General features: G+C 38.6%; 2 protein-coding genes across 2 annotated transcripts in view; one reads left to right on the top strand and one right to left on the bottom strand.

Annotated features, from left to right (window-relative positions):
* LOC144661439 (uncharacterized) overlaps nt 1-20,091 on the bottom strand; it is a 38,203-nt gene that overhangs the window by 13,590 nt on the left and 4,522 nt on the right. The window contains exons 2-6 of the mRNA XM_078522209.1: nt 18,545-18,741; nt 9,806-10,054; nt 6,017-6,265; nt 5,225-5,444; nt 4,883-5,045 (exon numbers count right to left, since the gene is read on the bottom strand). Coding sequence (XP_078378335.1) covers nt 4,883-5,045; nt 5,225-5,444; nt 6,017-6,265; nt 9,806-10,054; nt 18,545-18,741 — 1,078 coding nt within the window. The remainder of the gene's footprint in view (nt 1-4,882; nt 5,046-5,224; nt 5,445-6,016; nt 6,266-9,805; nt 10,055-18,544; nt 18,742-20,091) is intronic.
* On the top strand, nt 13,408-15,060 carry LOC144661518 (uncharacterized). Its single transcript, XM_078522309.1, has one exon. It carries the CDS (start codon nt 13,423-13,425, stop codon nt 15,058-15,060), a length of 1,638 nt encoding a protein of 545 aa, XP_078378435.1. The 5' UTR covers nt 13,408-13,422.

The raw sequence follows: 20,091 nt of genomic DNA, 5'->3' as shown, positions 1-20,091 counted from the left end.
TTCTGATTTCTATGTCATATTTATTTATGGTTTAGCTCGTTTTTTCCTTGCGTAAGGAGTCAAAAACTTTTGCCTTTATCGATCACTTGTATTTTCTTTTTGGTTAATAAAGAATGTTCTCTAGTTTATTTGCGTTTCAATCCTTTTGGTTTTTTTTTTTTTACCTCATTTCTTCGTTGACCCTGGGGGGCCTTCTCAGTGCCTTTATTCTGGTCTATGATCAGAGCTGGGGTCAACGAAGGATAAGGGGTTTCCCCTGTTTTTTGTTTTCGAGTTTCTTATTTTTTGTTTTTCGTTCGACGTGTTTTTTCCAGGACTTCGCGGTTGTCCTGCAGGAAGTCCTTTCCCGCCCGAAGCCTGGCGTCGTATGGTGTGATATAAACGGGGAACCCTTATCCTTCGTTGGCCCCACTGTATCAGCAGAGCTTGTCAGCAAAGACCCATCCCTTGCAAACTTGGCGCACTTACGTTTCAGACATCCAGATTATTTTCAGGCAGGAAGTTTGCATGAACATGTTGATTTCTGGGAACACCTCATCTCTTCAACTGGTTACGTTTGTCCTCAAGTAAATTTGTTGCAGATAATCCGAGAGGGAGTGAGGGTTCATGATTTCTTCCGTCATTTCAAGGGGAATTTTAAAGGTAGACATTATGACTCTGCTGTCCCGCCAATTTCCAGTTTTCCGAACTCTTCTTGTTGTCATCAGCATACCGATTTCATTGATACAACAGTTTTGGCTTGGGTGTCTCAGGGTGTCATCAAAGTCTACGGCAAGGTTGGCGTATGCTCTCCCCCGCATTTAGTCCTTCCTTTGACAGTCGAACCATCAAAACCACGTCTTTGCCACGACGAACGTTTTCTAAATTTATGGGTTCGGGATCTTCCATTCAAATTAGATCAGCTCCCGGATCTGCCTCGTTATGTCTTCCCAGGGCATTTCCAGACAACTTTTTATGATAAGAATGGATACCAGCACCTTAAGATTCACCCGGACTCCCAGGAATTTTTCAGTTTTTCCTGGAGAGGCTATTATTTTTCTTTCTGTACCTTGCCGTTCGGATGGAAAGCAAGTGCCTTTTTATACCATAACACAGGCCTTGTCGTCACCAGTGCCGCTCGATCTTTGGGCGTTCCCCTATCGCAGTACATTGATGACAGACATGTCGGCCAGTTGTTCCTTTCCGGCCTAGTGGTTTGCCAGCCTAGTCGCCAACTCGCCCAAGCAGCAGCCTTTATCCTGTTGTTCCTTCTCATTTCAGCAGGATATTTTGTTAACCTTGCTAAGAGTTCCCCAGAACCGTCCACTTTTGTTAGATTCCTGGGTTTTATCTCCGATTCTATAGTGCAAGCCTTTTTTATCCCGCCCGATAAAAAGGAGAAATTTAGAGCGCTGCGCGAAGAACTCTTGGGATCCTCTTGTGCGCCCGTAAAGAGCTTGCAACGCTTCGCAGGGAAAGCACTATCCTTTAGTCTTGCAATTCCGGCTTGCAAGCTGTATGTACGAGAAGTGTTCAAAGCAATTGCCGTCGTTGCCAAGAATTCTAAGATTTCTGTCCCGATTCAGGGACCTTTGCGACAGGAACTCCAAGAATGGACTTTTCTGGATAACTGGTCGGGACACTTGCCTTGGCGATCGGAGCATCATCTCTCTGTCACAATGTTCAGCGACGCCTCTCAGAGGGCCTGGGGGGCAGTATTAGTAAAAGATGGTCTGAGTCAGCAAATACGAGATTACTGGACCGACCTTGAAGACGATATCAATGTCCTTGAAGCTAGGGCTTTATGCAACGCTTTAAGCTCCCTTTTCCCTTCTATCAAAAACACAAGGATCGACGTATGGACGGATAACATGACGCTCCGAGCGGCTTGGGAAAATGGCGGTTGTAGAAGTTCCTGGTCAACCAGGAGATAAAAAAGATAGAAGAAATGTCTCGAGCTGGAAATTTTGCTCTACACTTGAAGTATATCCCATCGAGTGAAAACATTGCTGACGCGCCCTCCCGTTCTCTGTCTGATATTGATTGTTCTCTGTCTGAGAAGGCGTGGGCCCGTGTTCAAGCGATGTTTGGGCCACACACGTTTGATTTGATGTCTTTAGACAGTAATTGTCGCAGAGAGAGGGATGGAAGCTTGTTGCCTCATTACTCGCCTTGGCCAACCCCGTTTTCTTCAGGAGTTAACGTTTTCACTCAACCGGTACCAGTGGAACATAATGTATATGTTTTTCCTCCTTTCGTCCTCGTGGGACCGTTGTTGCGATACCTTTTTGATCAACATCAGCGTTTCGCTTTTACCATTATTGTCCCTCGTCTACACCCGCATCGTTATTGGTGGGCTTTACTCCAGGCCATAGCAGTGGATTCCTTTCTTCTTGGAAGGAAAGGTGATCCGGCTATTTTGCTTTTCTCTTCTCGCTCCTCTCCAGAATTCATTGCTAGGCCCTTACCATGGGATCTGTGGGTTTTTCGTTGCATCTGCTCCTGGTAAGCTGTGTATTTGTGCTTGTCTATATAGATCGAACGCTTATGGAAACCTGCTTTCAGATGTTCCGCCTGCTGTTACCCGAACGACAGTGATGCTAATTTTTGCCAAGCCTGTGGTAATCCCACGTCGCATGAACCAACACAAGGAGCCCGTCCTAATGTGGACATGCCTCTGATTAACAAGCGTTTCGCAGAATTCCGAGAGTCGTTTAGAAACAGACCTTATGAACGACAGAAGGATTCTTTGGAAATTCAGCTATCAAGTTTCTTACGCTCTTTGGTACCTCCAAAGAAGGTCTCTGCTGCGTCCGCTGAAGATATCGTAAAGTTTTTGGTTAGCAAGGATACTGCGGGAAAACAAAAAATCCATGTTCGCTCATGCTCCAGGAAGACCTGTGATTGCCCTAAGCGTCTGGCCGCTGGAACTGTCGATTCATATATAGGGAAGCTTAGAGCGATTTTCAATAAGTTAGGCCGTACAGGGTTTTCTAACCCGCTGGCACATCCTTGTGTAAAAGAATATCTCAAGTTTGTAAGAGAGGAGCAAGCCCAGCAACCTTTGCAACCTCGCCAAGCTGTTCCTTTGTTCTATGACAAATTCGCTCGCTTGATTACCTATCTCCGTGGGCTTATTGTTGAAGGTTCTGGGCTTTCTCCTCTCAATAAATACCTTTTGGTCAGAGATGTAACTTTCTTTGTCGTTGACTTTTACACGGGCGATAGAGCATCCGATCTGGGGCGTTTAAAGGCAGATCAGCTTTTCCGCCTTAAGGACAGGGAGGGGTTTTTTTCTTAACTTTACATTCAGCAAAACGAGGCGTGCGGGTCAACTACGCCCTTTTGCTTTGTTACGTATTCCAAATGTACCCGCCTGCCCGGTTTTTTGGCTTAACTATTATATCGCAGCTTGTGGGTTGTTGGGTGTCCCTCTTCTCGGTGAGTATTTCTTTAGATCTTCGGAACATAAGAAATTTATATCACATCGCCCGTTTGGAGGGTCAGCTGTATCTGCACGACTTCACAAGTATCTTAAGGCCGCGGGCATCGATGACGGTGAGACCCCTCACAGCTTCCGGGTAGGGATTTCTTACACCCTCAAAGGCTTGGGTTGTACTCCAGAGCAGATTGCCCAGTACGTGGGTTGGCGAAGCACAGAAATGGCCCTGTATTACACGCGCCATTCTAATGTTTCCACTTCGTTGCAGTTGCTAGAATGGGTAACATTTAACCTTACTTCAAAGGGCTCTCAGCCTGCTCCGGACCTCTCTGACCAGGGAAATTTGCAAAGAATTTTGTAAGGTTAAACTGTAGCATTCCTTGACTTAGAGTTTTTCTCGCCAGTGCGCTTTATTTTGTTATTTTCTGTTTTGTTTCATTCATTGTTAGTTAATAAATCTTTAAGTTTTGGAGTGTTGGGTGTTGAGTATTGAGTATTGGGTGTTTTTAGTGTTTGGGTATTGAAGGTTATGAAGTCGATGTACGTTTCAGGGAAGCCGGAGGCCTGGGTTATAGCAGACTGCCTCAGGGAATTACAAGGAGCGGATCTCTCTCCCATAACTTAGTTTCTTGATGTGTTAAGTAGTAGACAGTGAGGATATAATACTATTCTCACTGAATAATTAATTAACACATCATGAAACAACTATTTAAATACTCCGCGGTCCCTAGGGATGCATTGCTGCATTGCGGGTTCCCCGTATAAGTAGAATAGACCGCGTGGCTTTGATTTCACTGTGTCACAGCGACCGCCGAGCCAGACGACGGATCAAGGTTCACCCCACCCTCCTCCCCTGGTGTTGGTTGACAACTCCTCACGTCCCTATGGCCATCCTCGCTGTCTACCTCTTTACACAACAATCCGCGGATCTCTCTCCCATAACTTAGTTTCTTGATGTGTTAAGTAGTAGACAGTGAGGATATAATACGATTTTATAAATAGCTTACTACCTATTCCCAGGTGTATTACATTGCTCGGATATTATTTTTTGTTTCTTTAGGATCAAATAACAGACAAAGATTATACGATACCGTGTCCAGTCACTTATTCCAAAACTATTAAGGAACAATCATTAACTTTTTACTCACTCATATTTTGAATTTTAGCTACAAGTTCGATTTCCGAACTTAATCGAACTTAAGCGAATACTTAATTCGATTTCGTTTCGGAAATTGAACACACAAAAAAAAATTGTTGTCAGATTTCGTTCGATGACCGAACAAAATCGAATTAAATTGTTCGATTAGATGCGATTATGTTCGATTGAGTTTGATGAAAAATTTGTTCGATTTCGTTCGGTGTGATATGCCAGGATAACAACACAGATGTTTAACTATAAAGTAGATTAACCTCATAACAATGCAGAAACTATTTTATAGGTATGTGAACAATGTGCTGTACCTTCCAGCTTTGCATGTGTCCTGTTTTGTACATTGGTTTGCATCATTACATGGGACTGTGGGACGATTAGACCAGGTACTGTTAGCGCGAGCTGCTACGTCATACAAGTCACACCACTGACACTGGTTTGATGGACTTAACGTCTGATGACCATAGTCCTGACCTGTAAGAAAAAAATGTTTAGTAGACCATCTCTTTTAATCCAATAACTGAATGTGTTCTATCCACAAAACTCCATAAGCATTTGACAATTGTCCTTGAAAATTTACACTTACTTATATACTTTCTATATTATTTGATCGGGCTAACAGCTGGCACACCAGAAAGTAAAAATTTAGTTACCTGCTATCCTACATGTGCAGCTGTTATTCTTAAATCCAAACCCTGTTTTCAGTCCACAACTGGTGCCATTACAAAACTGACATACTGAGTTACACGTGAAAGGTGTCGCAGTGCATTGGCCACTGTCACAAACGTCTCCACGTGTGCACTTGTCATTGTCATCACAAGTCACACTGTCGCGATTGGACCATGTGCTGATGCTGACTCCAGGATTGCACCACTACAGTGAAGTATTAATTTTCAGATTAGGTACACTATTCATCAATAATAGATTCCAACCTACTAGTAGACTGCGAGCAGTCGGTCGTTGTTAATAAAAGGCTATGCAAGAGCGGAAGATTATGCAAATTAGGGAAAACAACGTTACTCGCTTGCATATGTGTTTTCATGTTGCACACTAGGAAAAGAAAGAGACTGCATTTAGTCTACCCACTTAGTCATTGGGCCCATTACCGCAGAAACCACCCTTACTTCCCCTCCCCCACCCAGCCTTTTACCAACATGTTGAACAGCATAGTTAGATAGATATATCAGTTCATTTAAATCCAACTCACATGGGGTAGTAAAAAAAAGACATGCGATCCAATCCAAACCCATCTTGGTAAAATTTGTTATTATCTTTAATTGGATTACATAAGACATGTAACCTTGGACTAGTATAGGCACTTTTTGAACTTCATAAAAACTAACCATGATCCTTCACAGACCTTATAACAATAATTAAAAAACTTGTATCAATACATTGAGGTCACTATCTAATAAATATATTGGTTACATTATTTTCTCACCCACCTGACAGGGATTTCCAGGTTTATACTGATTCTTAGCAAAACATGTCTTTTGGCCACCATACTCTATAATGCAGTATCCAGATTTGATTTGGCAGCCACTGCCATCATGTGTTTCACATGCAAGGCAGTTGTAGGGCGTTCCCACACATGCTCCATTCACACAATGATCATCTTTGGTCCTTGTGTTGTTATCACTACATTGTAGATTATTGTTGTTGGTCCACTGATGTTTGTTGTTGCTGTCACATTGCTGACAAATAAGAAAAATAAAATTTAGTATTAAACAACCTTGGACCCCTTTTATCTCCCCTGCCACGATCATATAACGTACCCTACAAGTTCTATCAAGCCCACAAGTGGATTACACGTACTTCTATTTAAGGCCTGTTTTGGGGTGCATTTTGAGGGTGGGAAGGAGAGGGTATGCTCGAATTCTGCCGCTTTCTCGAGTCCGGCCTCCATTTCGCGAACAGCGGCTGATAATCTAGCCTTACGAGAGGGACACTAGATTATTACATGTTGTATATAATAAGTCACATAAAAAATAATGGTATATTTTTGTTATTGAAATTCAAGAAAACTTTTTGTGCCTGGAGTCTTTAGTCTTGATCATGAGAGAACTACACTGTATTGGAAAGAAATGATTCCCAAAAAATAAAAACTGTGTAGCCATACAAATGCAAGTAATATTTTAGTTCTGATTAATTTTTCAAAAAATTAATGTGTTAGGAAAATAATGTATAGTACTTTGAGTTTGTGATATTTAGATGAATGTATTTCTTGACTGCCACAAAAAATTAATGAATATTGTTATCCCATTTTTGAATGTTGAGACATTGTGGTTGATATTAGGAGTTTATTTAGAAGTTAATTAATTATTATTAACTATCTAAAGAGATTTTAAGTGAAAGGGACTGATAGTGTGGCAGAATCTACTTTTACTGACTGAAAACTGTTATGGCCACAATATTGGTACCCCAAAGAGGGGCTGGCCACAATCCTCTCTTCTTTTTGCTCATAAGAACTTTCGAGCTCTCAGAAGTTTTGAAAGGCAACATAATCATTATGCATGTAATGCATTGGAATCACAGGAAACATTGTGATAAAATATTAAGCTGGAGTTAAACCAAAACACTGTATGGCCAACTTAACCGTTAGCTTCATTATTCTCTTGACTAATCTATATCACTTCAAAAGGTTTAAATTGGCCAATTTTTTACCAATTTTTCCAACAAAAATCCACACTCCCCATAAAGATTGCAAGTTTTTTTTGCCCATGTAAGAGCACATTCAGATAGGGATCATTTTTGCAATTTTCAAAAATAATAAATAACTTCACAAAAGCTTCTATACCCAACACTTCAGGGTATAGCATTTGGAATTAAATATTCAGTTTTTATAAGCACTTGCATAACTTGTTTTTTTCTGTATCAATTACGGTACACATTAAACTGGTCATGTTTGACCAATGCAGGCTCCCGTTACAAACAAGTTGCTCCACAAGAAGGATTTATACAACTGCACTGCAAATTCTGCAGTCAGCACAAGTACCATAAAGATCCATGTATAAGCCACACCTTTAAGTCAAAAATTGGGGATGCAGCTTATCTACAGAAACATCTCACTTGGAGTTCTCAAAGGCCTAATTAAGTGTCATAGTCTGTAAGATTCGAACTTTGGCCGGCCGCCGTACCTCACCGATTTCGCTGAAATTTGGCATGAAGTTGGCTGCTCTGAAATTGCGGAACAATTTACCGCAAGAGCTAGTTGCATAACAAGAAAAATATCAATAGATTTTTTTAGACATTGACATTGAAAGAGGTCTTGCAGGACTTTAGGTTTTGATATTTAGTAACTACCGGTACTACATTTTAATATTCAGTTTGATATTCAATGTTTACTAGAATTTTATCATTCAATTATTATTACAATGTTGAAATCGGGGCAGAGTTTTTTTCTTTAATTTAAATTTGTACGAAAAAAAATACTATTTATTATTAATGTAATTGCAAAGACATTTTATTGACTTTTTTAACAGCTAATTTTTAATTCTGTATCTTTTTATATTGATGTGTGTACATTTTTAATGATTATTGTGAAATAAAGTTATTGTTATGTTTATTTATTTATTTATTATTATTATTATTATTATTATTATTATTAGTATTATTATTATTATTATTATTATTATTTAAGGTCATTCCATCAAAATAGAACTGACAATAGTTTTTTGCTCAAACTTTGCCTACTGGTTATTTATCCTAAGAGAACTTTATTTTTGAAATAAAATACAAATACGGGCCCCAGTATTCGTTTAGAAGCAGAAAGACTTTGAACATATCCCATAATTCCTTACAATAATAACATCAATAATATAATTATATTAATAGCAATTATATTATCATGAGTACTGGCTAAGTTTACCTTTCTGTTTATTATTTATTTTTCTGCAATAGAAATTTGTTCATATCATTTAATAGAAAGAAGGTGATTGCTTGACTCAGAAAAGAAAAGATACAGTACGTCCTGGTACTTGTTTATGAGAAAATGACGATTTTTTTTCTCTTGCGAGCCAAGCCATATAGAAAAAGCAACCATTTTCTTAATGTGCACGTGCTAATCACGAGTAAAATTATGCACAGTACGGGATGCTGTGCAATACTGAGGAATTAATGTTACTGAATAAACATATAGCACCTTTCAAAAACTTTGTTGTTGTTCACTGCCTTTTCTTTCCTCTGCCACTTGGTAAGGGGTTTTGGGTGGGCTTATAACTGGAGGGGCTTACATCTTGGGGGCTTATAAGTGAAATAAAAAATGTTTCAAAACGAGCCACGGCAGTGTTGATCGAAATATGTTTTAAAGTTAAAAAGTCACAATAAATCGACATTTAGCCCTGTACAGTTGAGTACTGTCATCCAACAGAGGGACGCTTATATCAAGAGAGGCTTATAACCCGATGTAGTGTTTGGTTTGTTTAATTCCAGGTACAGTCTGTAGATGGCCCTATAAGGGGGCCTTATAACCAGAATTCTACAGTATTGTGAACTCTAACTTAAAGGAAGGTATGCCAAGTGAAAGTTTGCTTTCTTAAGACTTAATTCATATTAAACTTTGCAGCAACTGCTGTGTCAGTGTTTCGAAACCATGCATGTTTGCCCTTGTTTGTTTACCAATATAGAACTTCACTTGAACTTTAAACTTTATGTCTGTATTTTTTTCGAAATTTGAGCTTCCAGATCAGGGGTGCGGCTTATCTACGGGTGTCGCTTATTCACAGATTTTTCAAGAAAACTTTCTCTTAGCTGTCCTAGTGAGGTCAGTTGTAGATAAGTTGCAATAATGCATATGTTGTGGTCAAATTTATCTTTGGTTTAAAAAGTTTTAAACCAGTTTGATTTTTATTTCCTTTTGTTTCAGAATATGTTAATGGCTATAAGACAATGAAAAATAAAAATTAAACTGGTTTGAGAAATTCTAAACCAAAGACAAATTTTAACCACAACACATATACACACATCATGACATCATGACAGTTCTAGGACTCTTCAAAATAAAAACGACACTTTTTCCCTCTGAAATTAAAGGAAATTAGCACTTAACTATTTACAGCAAGGCGCCCAAAAGTGTGACCACTTTTAATTTATTCACATTCTTTCGTGCAGATTTAATCCAATCAGAAGTCAACTGCAAGCTATCCACGGCTTTTGATTGGATTAAATCTGCACGAAAGAATGTGAATAAATTAAAAGTGGTCACACTTTTGGGCGCCTTGCTGTAACATCATCACCTGGCATTGATATCCCGGCCTCAACTCTCCATGCTGAAAGCATGTTTTTAAGCCTCCCACAATGATTGTACAGTATCCTGGTTTGACACGACATGCATCATTGTAACACTCTTCACACCACAGGCAGGTGAATGGAGTACCAGTGCACACTCCATTGGAACAGTGGTCATTCCTGGTGCAGGCAATTCCATCACTGCATGACAGCGAGTCATCATTTGTCCATGCTGTCTTGTAAGTACTGTCACATTTCTAATGGACAATTAAAAAAAGAAATCAAGTCATGAGTTTCCTTTTTATCGACTATTTTGCTTGTTTACAAGCAAAATGGAAAGATATTGGTGGGAAGCTTGTCACTCTCTTACCCAAACCTCCAAGTTAAGACCATTTTAGTCGCCATGGCAACTAAAATTTTGGAGCTGGCGACAAAATTTGAACCAAAGGTCGCCAGCCTGGCGACTAAAGTTGAGAGGAATTATTGAAAGCATCAGCTTAATTTGGTGACTAAAATTTTTCACTGGCGACCAAAACTTGAGTAGTAGGTGGCCAAGTGGCCACTAAGGAAATCAAAGGGCTCTTGAGCCAGCTCATTCATGTTTTCTTGTGTTTAATAAACTGAATGTTAACGTGCTAAAGGGAGCCAAGTAACAGTTCTAAATAGCAGGGGCCAAGTTGGCCGGAATAGCCAATTGTTAATCATTGAATAAAATCTTTAAAAGGTAAATGATTGGATGGCCATAGCCTTCTTGGGTTAGTTTTAATTTGATTAGTTTTATTAAGATGGACATAGCCTGATACACAAACCCTAAAACTCAACAGTTGGGCAAAAAGGATGGTGAGACCACGACTAGTGCTAATATCTCATCTTTGGGGTTTCAAGGCGTCTTTGATTTTACTTAAGATACCTTCAGCCATCATATAAATGAATGTCTGAAACTCAGTCATGATGAAGATTGGCGAGAAGAGTCTCTGCTGCATGAAAACGTTTAGAAGCAGGTGGGGTGCCTGTGGAGATGAAGGGGCTATGGGAGGAGCACTGCTACCTCTTTCACTACCCTGACCTAGTCCCATAATTCTTTTTTCCCTTTCCTGATAGATGATCTGGTCGTTTTGCATGATCATAAAAATCAGGGTTCATTCTTCTTCACTAGAATCACCCCCAGAGTGTAACATCCTTCACAGAATGTGGGTGACTGTAAAAAAGACATTTACCATTTCAGCTTTCATTATATTACCTATAGTTGATTAAGTTAGCACTGAAGCAGCTAGAACATTGGCAAGAAATAATTTCTCTTTTTCATTTAGTTTCTGCATGCCCTTTGTGTAACGTAAATTATTCTCTGTAAGTAAGCTATGCATTGTAAGTCAGTGTTAATCAATAAACTGCATTATCTAAAAATAATAATAATAATAATTCAAAAAAGCGAATGAAGAGTAAAAGAAATGGTGTGATTTTCTTGGGAAAGTCAAACAAAGTAAGAACACGAGGCCAAGTGGAACGTGACTACCTGAGGTACGCGGTGTTGTGTTTGGTTTAGAATTTAAGTGCTCCAAAGAAATTGTATGGAGATAAAAATAACGCTTAAGGAGGCTCCATGTAGTTTTTTTAGCCGAAGGGTGGTTGTTTTGAAAATTAAAATTATCTAGGAAGCCATTGTTCAATTTTTTCCAGAATACACCATAATGATCAAATATGACCAAATTTTAATTTTTCACCCGTCACTTAGTCACAAAGATTGCCATAGCAACCATTGACGTTTTCTTTTGTTCTCAAACAAGCTTGATTTTCTCAAAATCTAGATTGACTCTTGGTATTCATTTTTTGATATGTTCAAGTTTAGTAAATTGACTACCTGTACACAAAATTTTAGGAAAATCTGTAAGAGCGTTTAAGAGTAAATCAAGGAATGAAGATTTTGGTATTTTCTTTTTATTTCCTACAATCGGCAGACGATATATTTTAAAAATTAAAGCAAAAACTCTTTAGTTTTTAGTTAATGGTCTTTGATGGTGTAAGTATTTATATTTCAGTGAGAGTAACTGCGCCCAAATAATACGAAACAATTTAAAAGCGCCTATTTTATATTAAAACGGGGTTTTTCTGAAAATTTCATTCTTAAATTATTTGAAAACGCTCTTACAGATTTTTCTAAAATTTCGTCAACGGTTAGTCAATCTACTAAACATTAATATATCAAAAAATAAACACCAAGAGTCAGTCTAGATTTCGAGAAAATCAAGCTTGTTTGAGAACAAAAGAAAACGTCAATCGTTGCTATGGTAATCTTTGTGACTAAGTGACGGGTAAAAAATTAAAATTTGGTCATATTTGATCATTATGGTGTATTTTGGCAAAAATCGAACATTGGCTTTTTAGAAAATTTTAATTTTCAAAACAACCACCCTTCGGCTTAAAAAACTACATGGAGCCTCCTTAACAAAATAAAATTTTACCTTCTAATAAAAAAAATAAAGAAAATGTACTCACTTTGCTCCTTTTGCATTTTGTATATATCTATATTTTGATACATTTTCGCAATAGCGACGTGCGCAGATCGTGCATCACTACAAAGGGAATGACATAGCTTTTTTAGTTCATGGTACACGTACAAAAATGCGTGCGGGTGAACTTTAGCTTCGTAACGTCACGAACCAAAACAAACTCTACTTCAAAGGTACAAAAAACATTTGACTGAACTGTATCTTTTTTTCCATCGCTCTTTATACTTTCTCTTGAACGTAGACAGATTGGGGTCAGGGTCAAGGACATTTTGAACGATCTTAGAAAAGAAAAAAAAAACGGAAAAAATATATAAGATTAAATTTAGAAATACAGTTAACAATAAATACAAGCGAAAATAATGAACGACGTTTCGGTGACATCCTGGCACCATTTTCAAGTTAAAAATTCATATGCGAAAGAAGTTATTTATACTAAGATAAAGGTGTGATAATGAATAAATTAAGATAAAAATAAATGTTCAATGTTTATGTTCATTAATGAGAACAATGTCCGTTCAAGTCTAAACAAATACCTTCGCGCGAATTGAGTCCGACTGAGTGTTGAGGCTCGGTTCCTTCATGCGAATCCACAACATTTCGTGTATTAAGCAATCGAACTTTCCCTGACATTTCTTTAAGATCTTAAAATTGTTGGTCAGGTCGCCAACTTTATCAATTCGGTGTTCATTTTGAAGGTGTTTTCCAATGGCTGAAAATCGGTGTTCCTCAATGCGCTTATAAAGGTGACGGCTGGTGTAACCGACGTATTCTGCATCGCACAGATCACATACATAGTTATAAACAACAACATTTCCTCCTACAAGCTTTCATTCTTTCAAAAGCTCGTTCTATGTCGAGGTTTGAAGTTCTCCTTACCGCAACGTCTCTCTCCAATGGACATCCAAGCTAGCTTCGAGAAAGCTTTTTGGCAACTGGAGCCCTCATTATCTGATGATAAGAAGGAATTAGCTGCGGCGACCCTTTGATCGATCGCGCTCAACTACATCGAGTGTAAAGCCCCAAAACCACCGAAAGCGCTACAAAGAGCTATTGAACAACTAAAACGAAGAGATGACATTGTAATCACGAAACCAGATAAAGGTACAGGAGTGGTTGTTATGGATAAGGCAGAGTATGTTCGCCTTTTGAGTGAATCTTCCATCAATGATACAGCTAAATTTACCACCGTTAGTTTGGAGAGACCCAAGACGCGTGGACGAAAGCCCAAAAACTACCACCCTTTACTACAGAAAGAGAAACACCTCGAATCCGTCGTTAGAAAAATTCTCCCAAAACAGATTGCCGATTCAGTTTGCCCAAAAGGATCACGACTCGCCCATCTCTATGGTCTTCCCAAGACCCATAAAGAAAAGCTAGCGATGAGGCCCATTCTATCAGCCACAAGTACTTACAACTTCGCCCTCGCGAGATGGCTCGACGATAAACTCAAGCCCTTGTCAATCAACAGCTACACAATATCTGACACATTTTCCTTCGCTGACGAGATTCGCAATTTGAGCTTCAATGAAACTGACATCCTTGTATCTTATGATGTCTCTTCTCTATTTACGAACGTCCCACTACAAGAAACCATCGAGATCCTTGCTGAAAAGGCTTTTGTTGATAACTGGTTCAACAACACACACAACCTAAACATCAGCAAGTGGGATTTAATTGAACTGTTGTCAGTAGCAACAAAGGAACAGCTATTCCAATTTAACGGTCAACTCTACCAACAAATTGACGGAGTAGCGATGGGGTCTCCTCTGGGTCCCCTTATGGCTAATACTTTTCTTTGTTCCATCGAAGAAAAGCTACAGAACGAGAACAAGTTGCCAGACTTCTACAGACGCTACGTAGATGATACACTAGCCACAGTGAAAGACATACAAACCGCAGAAGCCTTTCTGAAGACTTTGAACAACTGTCATCCATCTATATCCTTCACCATGGAGATCACGTCAAATGGTAAGCTGCCATTTGTGGGCATTGAGATATGCAAGAAGGGCTGCAAGCTGATAACAAGTGTTTACCGTAAGCCAACAAACACTGGTCTGCTCTTACACCACCAAAGTCACGTCGACAACCGCTACAAAAGATCTTTAGTTAAAACCATGCTAAACCGTGCTTACCGCCTGTCATCAACATGGGAACTATTCACAACAGAATGCGAACGCCTTAAACTGATGTTTTCTAATCTCAAGTACCCAGATTCTCTTGTCAACTCCACCATCACCCATTTCGTTAATTCAGTGATGTCACAAGACACACGATCGACGCCTCAAACAGAGAATATCTACCGCATTGTCCTGCCGTTCAAGGACCAGAAATCAGCGGACATAGTAAAGAAACACCTCTCGGACTTGAGTAACAAACTTGACCACAAACTGCAGCCAGTTTTTAGAAGCCGAAAAGTTGGCGATGATCTCAAATTACAGGAGTCAAAACCACCTGTAATAAATCAACAGTGCGTTGTTTATAACTATGTATGTGATCTGTGCGATGCAGAATACGTCGGTTACACCAGCCGTCACCTTTATAAGCGCATTGAGGAACACCGATTTTCAGCCATTGGAAAACACCTTCAAAATGAACACCGAATTGATAAAGTTGGCGACCTGACCAACAATTTTAAGATCTTAAAGAAATGTCAGGGAAAGTTCGATTGCTTAATACACGAAATGTTGTGGATTCGCATGAAGAAACCGAGCCTCAACACTCAGTCGGACTCAATTCGCGCGAAGGTATTTGTTTAGACTTGAACGGACATTGTTCTCATTAATGAACATAAACATTGAACATTTATTTTTATCTTAATTTATTCATTATCACACCTTTATCTTAGTATAAATAACTTCTTTCGCATATGAATTTTTAACTTGAAAATGGTGCCAGGATGTCACCGAAACGTCGTTCATTATTTTCGCTTGTATTTATTGAAAAAATATATATTTGATAAATTTCCGTAATAGCGACGCGTGCAGGTCGTGCAGTGCTACACGGAAAGTTGACGTAGCTTTATTTTTGGTTCATTGTACACGTACAGAAATTCGTGCGGGTCAACATCAGCTGCGTAACGTCACGAGCCAAAACAAACTCCTTAAGCGCGTTTAAATAGAAAAACATACAAAAAACCCACCAAGATTTTTTTTTCTCAGCTTATAATCAAAGTAAATTTTGGCTTTTGCTAAAGAGGGAGGGATAGCATGTGAAATTACTTCCGATTGCGGCAACTTCCGTTCACGTGGACTTTCCGTTTAGGGTTCCCTACGTGAAAACCTTTTGGCTTATCGATCCATGTTGCAATTTTTAGAACCGCAGAAATTGTGTTTTGATGTTAATCTATTTATTAGACTTATCATGTTAATCTAGGCTACACAAACATTTCATTTCTTTTCACATGTGCACCGCGGCTTAATCGACTTTAATTTGGGATTTTACTAAGGGGGTAGAGGTAGCACGTGAAATTACTTCCGTTCGCAGCAACTTCTGTCTACGGCTCAAAAGTTAACTTCCGTCTACGTGTAACAATTTCCGTCTACATCTACTTCATCATAATACTCTCATTCATTGATTGCGTGCCCTACGGCACGCACTCGAGCATGAATGAGCGTAAAAAGTAAACTTGGAAGGTTGTTACCGAATTCCGCACATAGTTGTTAACTCTCAAGGGACTGTTTTAATTTCTCAAGGGAATATTTTAATTTCTCAAGGGATTACTTTCCGCTGTGGGTGATAAAAGCGTCTCACTCAAGCAAAGATATTGTGACGCCACCTATTGTTATTAATGTGCCAACCAGAAAACTATTGGCTCGCGAAACAAAGAGTTCTTTTGTTTAACTTGTTGGACATTTAAATAACAAAGACAATGTTTGTAAACAGATATCTTCCCTATACATGTAGTTGTGCGTCAACACTTACGATCTCGTAGAAAAAAAAACGTGTCTTGTCAAATTTACAAACGTTATATTAATAATAATTTAAAAACGTGACTAGCCCAAATCATACATGAGATAACCAATTGAGAATGTTAGTGGTTCAGCACACGAAGGCAACGAAGTTTAAAACGATTAAAAATGCAAATTTGTACTTTTACAAGTCTTTCACACACTAAAGCGGCGCTAATATTTAACCTAAAACAATTAAGAACGCAAATTTGTACTGGTACAAGTCTTTCACACACTAAAGCATTGCTAATAATATTATTTAACCTAAGGCATCTAATTTCGTGACAATTGATTATTTTCTGCTGAGTTGCACAATTCAAAATTGCAGCATCATTCAATGCAGGTGTGAAGTGATATTTACAAGTGTTTTTGTAACCTGTTGTGAAATTACTTCCGGTGGAAGCAGTAAAGGCTGATTTTTTTTTGCTTCTGTTAGAAGTTAATGCATTACCATTAGAAAAAATAACAACAATTGTTTTACTGGAAATGTAGCCGTTATAGAAATGGCATGTGTAGTCGTAAGGTAAAGAATTACGCGAGGAGAAGCGGCTTTTGGAAATATCCAAACGGAAATTTAGTTCTCAATGTGGGGCAAAGATTGCGTGACGAGACAAAAGGTACATGTACATGTAACTCTGTCGTGTGTAACCTTTATTGGGAACCCTGCATTAAGCCGAAATCTTTCTAACTCGAAAGGAAACAACTATTTCAATTAAAGGCAAACGGCAAAGTTTTACTAAAGTTAAGGCAAAGTTTAACCAAGCCACAGTATATGAGTCGCAAAGCGCCCAACCATCGAGACTGACAAATACATCATTTCCTCCACGAAGATTAAAAAAATGCTTGAACTGAACTACAAAGAAACTATTAGTAAAAATTATTTAAAAGACGTTTAAATTCTTCCATGATATGTTTGAACAACAATGCCCAGGACAAACCTTCAACTCATACTTCATCGTACTTCATACAAAATACATGTAGTCGGTATCTCGAAGAGATCTTTGATTCCCTCAATGATTCAACCTTGGCAAAAATAATGTAGTCATCTTGAAATTCAAAAGCCTGGACATTGAGCTGGTTGCGTGATGCATTAAGTACAGTGTATTGCAAATTCAAACTAGTCTGTGGTTTGTTGCTGAATACCTCTCAAGAAACAACAAGTAAACAGACAGAATGCATGTGTAGTTACACTTGTATGTTTGGAAAGAAAACTGCAAACATTAGAGCAGTTTTCAATTGAGTGTCGTAAAACCAAAACCAAAGTAATTACTTCGGCCAATCACAAAGGACACAGACAATCCAGTAAACCAATCAAAACTCGAAGCAAATACATGTAGTTGGCACGAAGCGCGGGAAAACGTGCGCGAGCGAGTCCCGATTGGTTTTGGTTTTAGTTCTGATTGGCTGAGAAAGTGGCGCGAGATTTGTAAGCCAATCACTAAGCGTAGCAATGCAAAACCAAAGCAAACGCAATTAACTTTCGACACTCAAGTGAAAACCACTCTAAAGAACAGGTGAATCAATTTCAATCAGAACCAAACAAAAATCTACAAAAGCTTCCTTGGCTAATCAAAATGCCATATTTGGAAGGTAACAGAGTAGTTGTTTTAACCTTAATTAGGGTGTAAGTGTTGTTTGGTCCCCTGCTTGTTAACTGGAAATTAATTAAGTCAAACACAGGTCTACTAAGTGGAAAGTTATAATTATGATCAACATCCCAAAACAATTTTCATTTTCTATGAAGATCAATCTCTTTCTTTCCATGCACGTAGCTTTTGACAATTTGTATGCTTCACTTCAGTAATCTTGATCAGCTCTGAGCTCACTTTCATTTCAGCTCAATTAATTTTCTAGTCTTGGCCAGCTGCAGGAACTGCAGAATCCTGTCCCTAAGTTTATAACAAAATACTACAAAAAAGGGCAACATGCCCCCAGTTTATTTTCAGGGAGTACAGATAGAGGGAGAGAAAGACAGACATTCACAGGACAGCCAAAATTATTCAGCTTGATGGGTTTACCAAATTTCTAACATGTAGGTGCATGTATGCGGTCCTGTGTACATGTGCAGGAGCACATCAGTCACCTTAGCACAAAAACATGTATCAGGAGACAGAATCTTAAACCTCTGCAAGTTCAGATAATTTGGTGGATTTTGATCCATTTTTCGTTTCTTTTATATGGGTCTCTTGATTCTTGTCATTATTATGATTGTCAGCATTGTAAAATGAAATCAACAGCAAAGTGTGGAGGGTATGCAGTATGTAACTCAATGCAGACATCGTCTTGCACATACCTGGCAAGGATTTGATGGGTTGACTGTGTTGTATTCGTAACACTGGTTGCCATTTATTTGGCACTGCTCCAGTACACACGTTGTGGGATTAGCTTTCTGATAGCAATCAAAACATTCACACATATAAGAACCGTCACGGTTCCTGCATTCACCATTAATACACGTGGGTGGTGGTGACAACTCGCATTCATTGATATCTACAAAAAATAATAATAAACATAGTTAAACTCCATTGTTCCGTTAGAACAGTGAGGTGCAAGAATAATATATACTGCGAATTTACACAGCTAGGTGAAACGAAATGGTGACAAAGTATGGACTCAAAGAATGTTTTACGTTGCAAAATGAAAAACACATATCACAAAGTTTGGCATTAAAAAAATTAATGTAGATCACATACACATACAGCTTATGTATGATGAAACAAACTTCTTTTTTCAATCACTGTATTCAGTTTTAAGACAAAGTTACTTATCCCTGGCCATTAGTTTCACTCATTATAAATTATTTGTAATAGCTTAAAAGTAAATGTAACAGAAAACTATCATTTTTAAGAAAACGATGTTCTGTGCATTTTTTAGTTTCTTTCTTTGTTGTATAGCATTATTCTATCATGACATCATGAGTTCGAGTTGATCAGTGACAAGTAAGGGGCCTTGTCAACTCATACAACTGGTGATACTGCATCTTGGCATCAGGGACAGATCTAGGGAGAGGGTGCAGGAGGTTGCACCCCCCCCCCCCCAAATACAACCTACTGACGGCTTTCTAATACAACTCATATTCTGCCAAAAAAAGCTATATGGTTTATTGGTGCACCCCCTCCTAAGAAAAATCCTGGATCTGCCCCTGGGCATGTACTAAAACCCAAAGCAACAAAATGAACCACCAAAAGAAAACCAATGAAACAAAACTGCTGATACAACTGAAATGAAACAAAATCACCAAAACAAGCTAGACCTGAGCTTTATTCAGGCTAAGGGTGCAAACAGAACACACACTTGTTCTTACTATTTGTTACCATCTTATTCTACTTGTTACCATCCACCCCCCGGGCATACCCATTAAATTGAACCACGCATTAAGTACTGACATGTTACTCTTCCAGTGTTCCTGGTTAAGTATATGTTTATAAACTAGATTTTAGCACAATAGACAATTAATTTTTCTTGTCTTTTTGTCACATGCTTGCTCCTGTGGTGGAACTGTCATTTTGCATAAGCAAAGTATGCTCGATCATCACATCTGCTCACTGGTTTTGTTTGGGTGGTTTAATTTGGATGGTACAATGCTCTAAACAAAATTTTAAGGAACGGGCCAATTGTCAATTCATACAACTTGAGTTTACATCGCTCTAACTCTAAGTTTCTACAATGAGAAACAATTTTGACAGTGCCCAACCCGTACATACGAGTTGACTGCTTCCTTACTTAGACTACGTTTATACTAGAGGATACAAATGCATTTTTACTGATTCATGAAAAACCATGATGTCTCAAAGACAGGCTTCAGTCGTCTAAGTTCTTCAAATAAATCCTGATATTCAA

The sequence above is a fragment of the Oculina patagonica genome, chromosome 1, assembly GCF_052425735.1.
Source record: "Oculina patagonica isolate OP01 chromosome 1, crgOcupat, whole genome shotgun sequence".
In the NCBI taxonomy this organism is placed as follows: domain Eukaryota; kingdom Metazoa; phylum Cnidaria; class Anthozoa; order Scleractinia; family Oculinidae; genus Oculina; species Oculina patagonica.
Note: the sequence above shows the minus strand (reverse complement) of the source record. Positions and strands in the feature narration are given on the sequence as shown.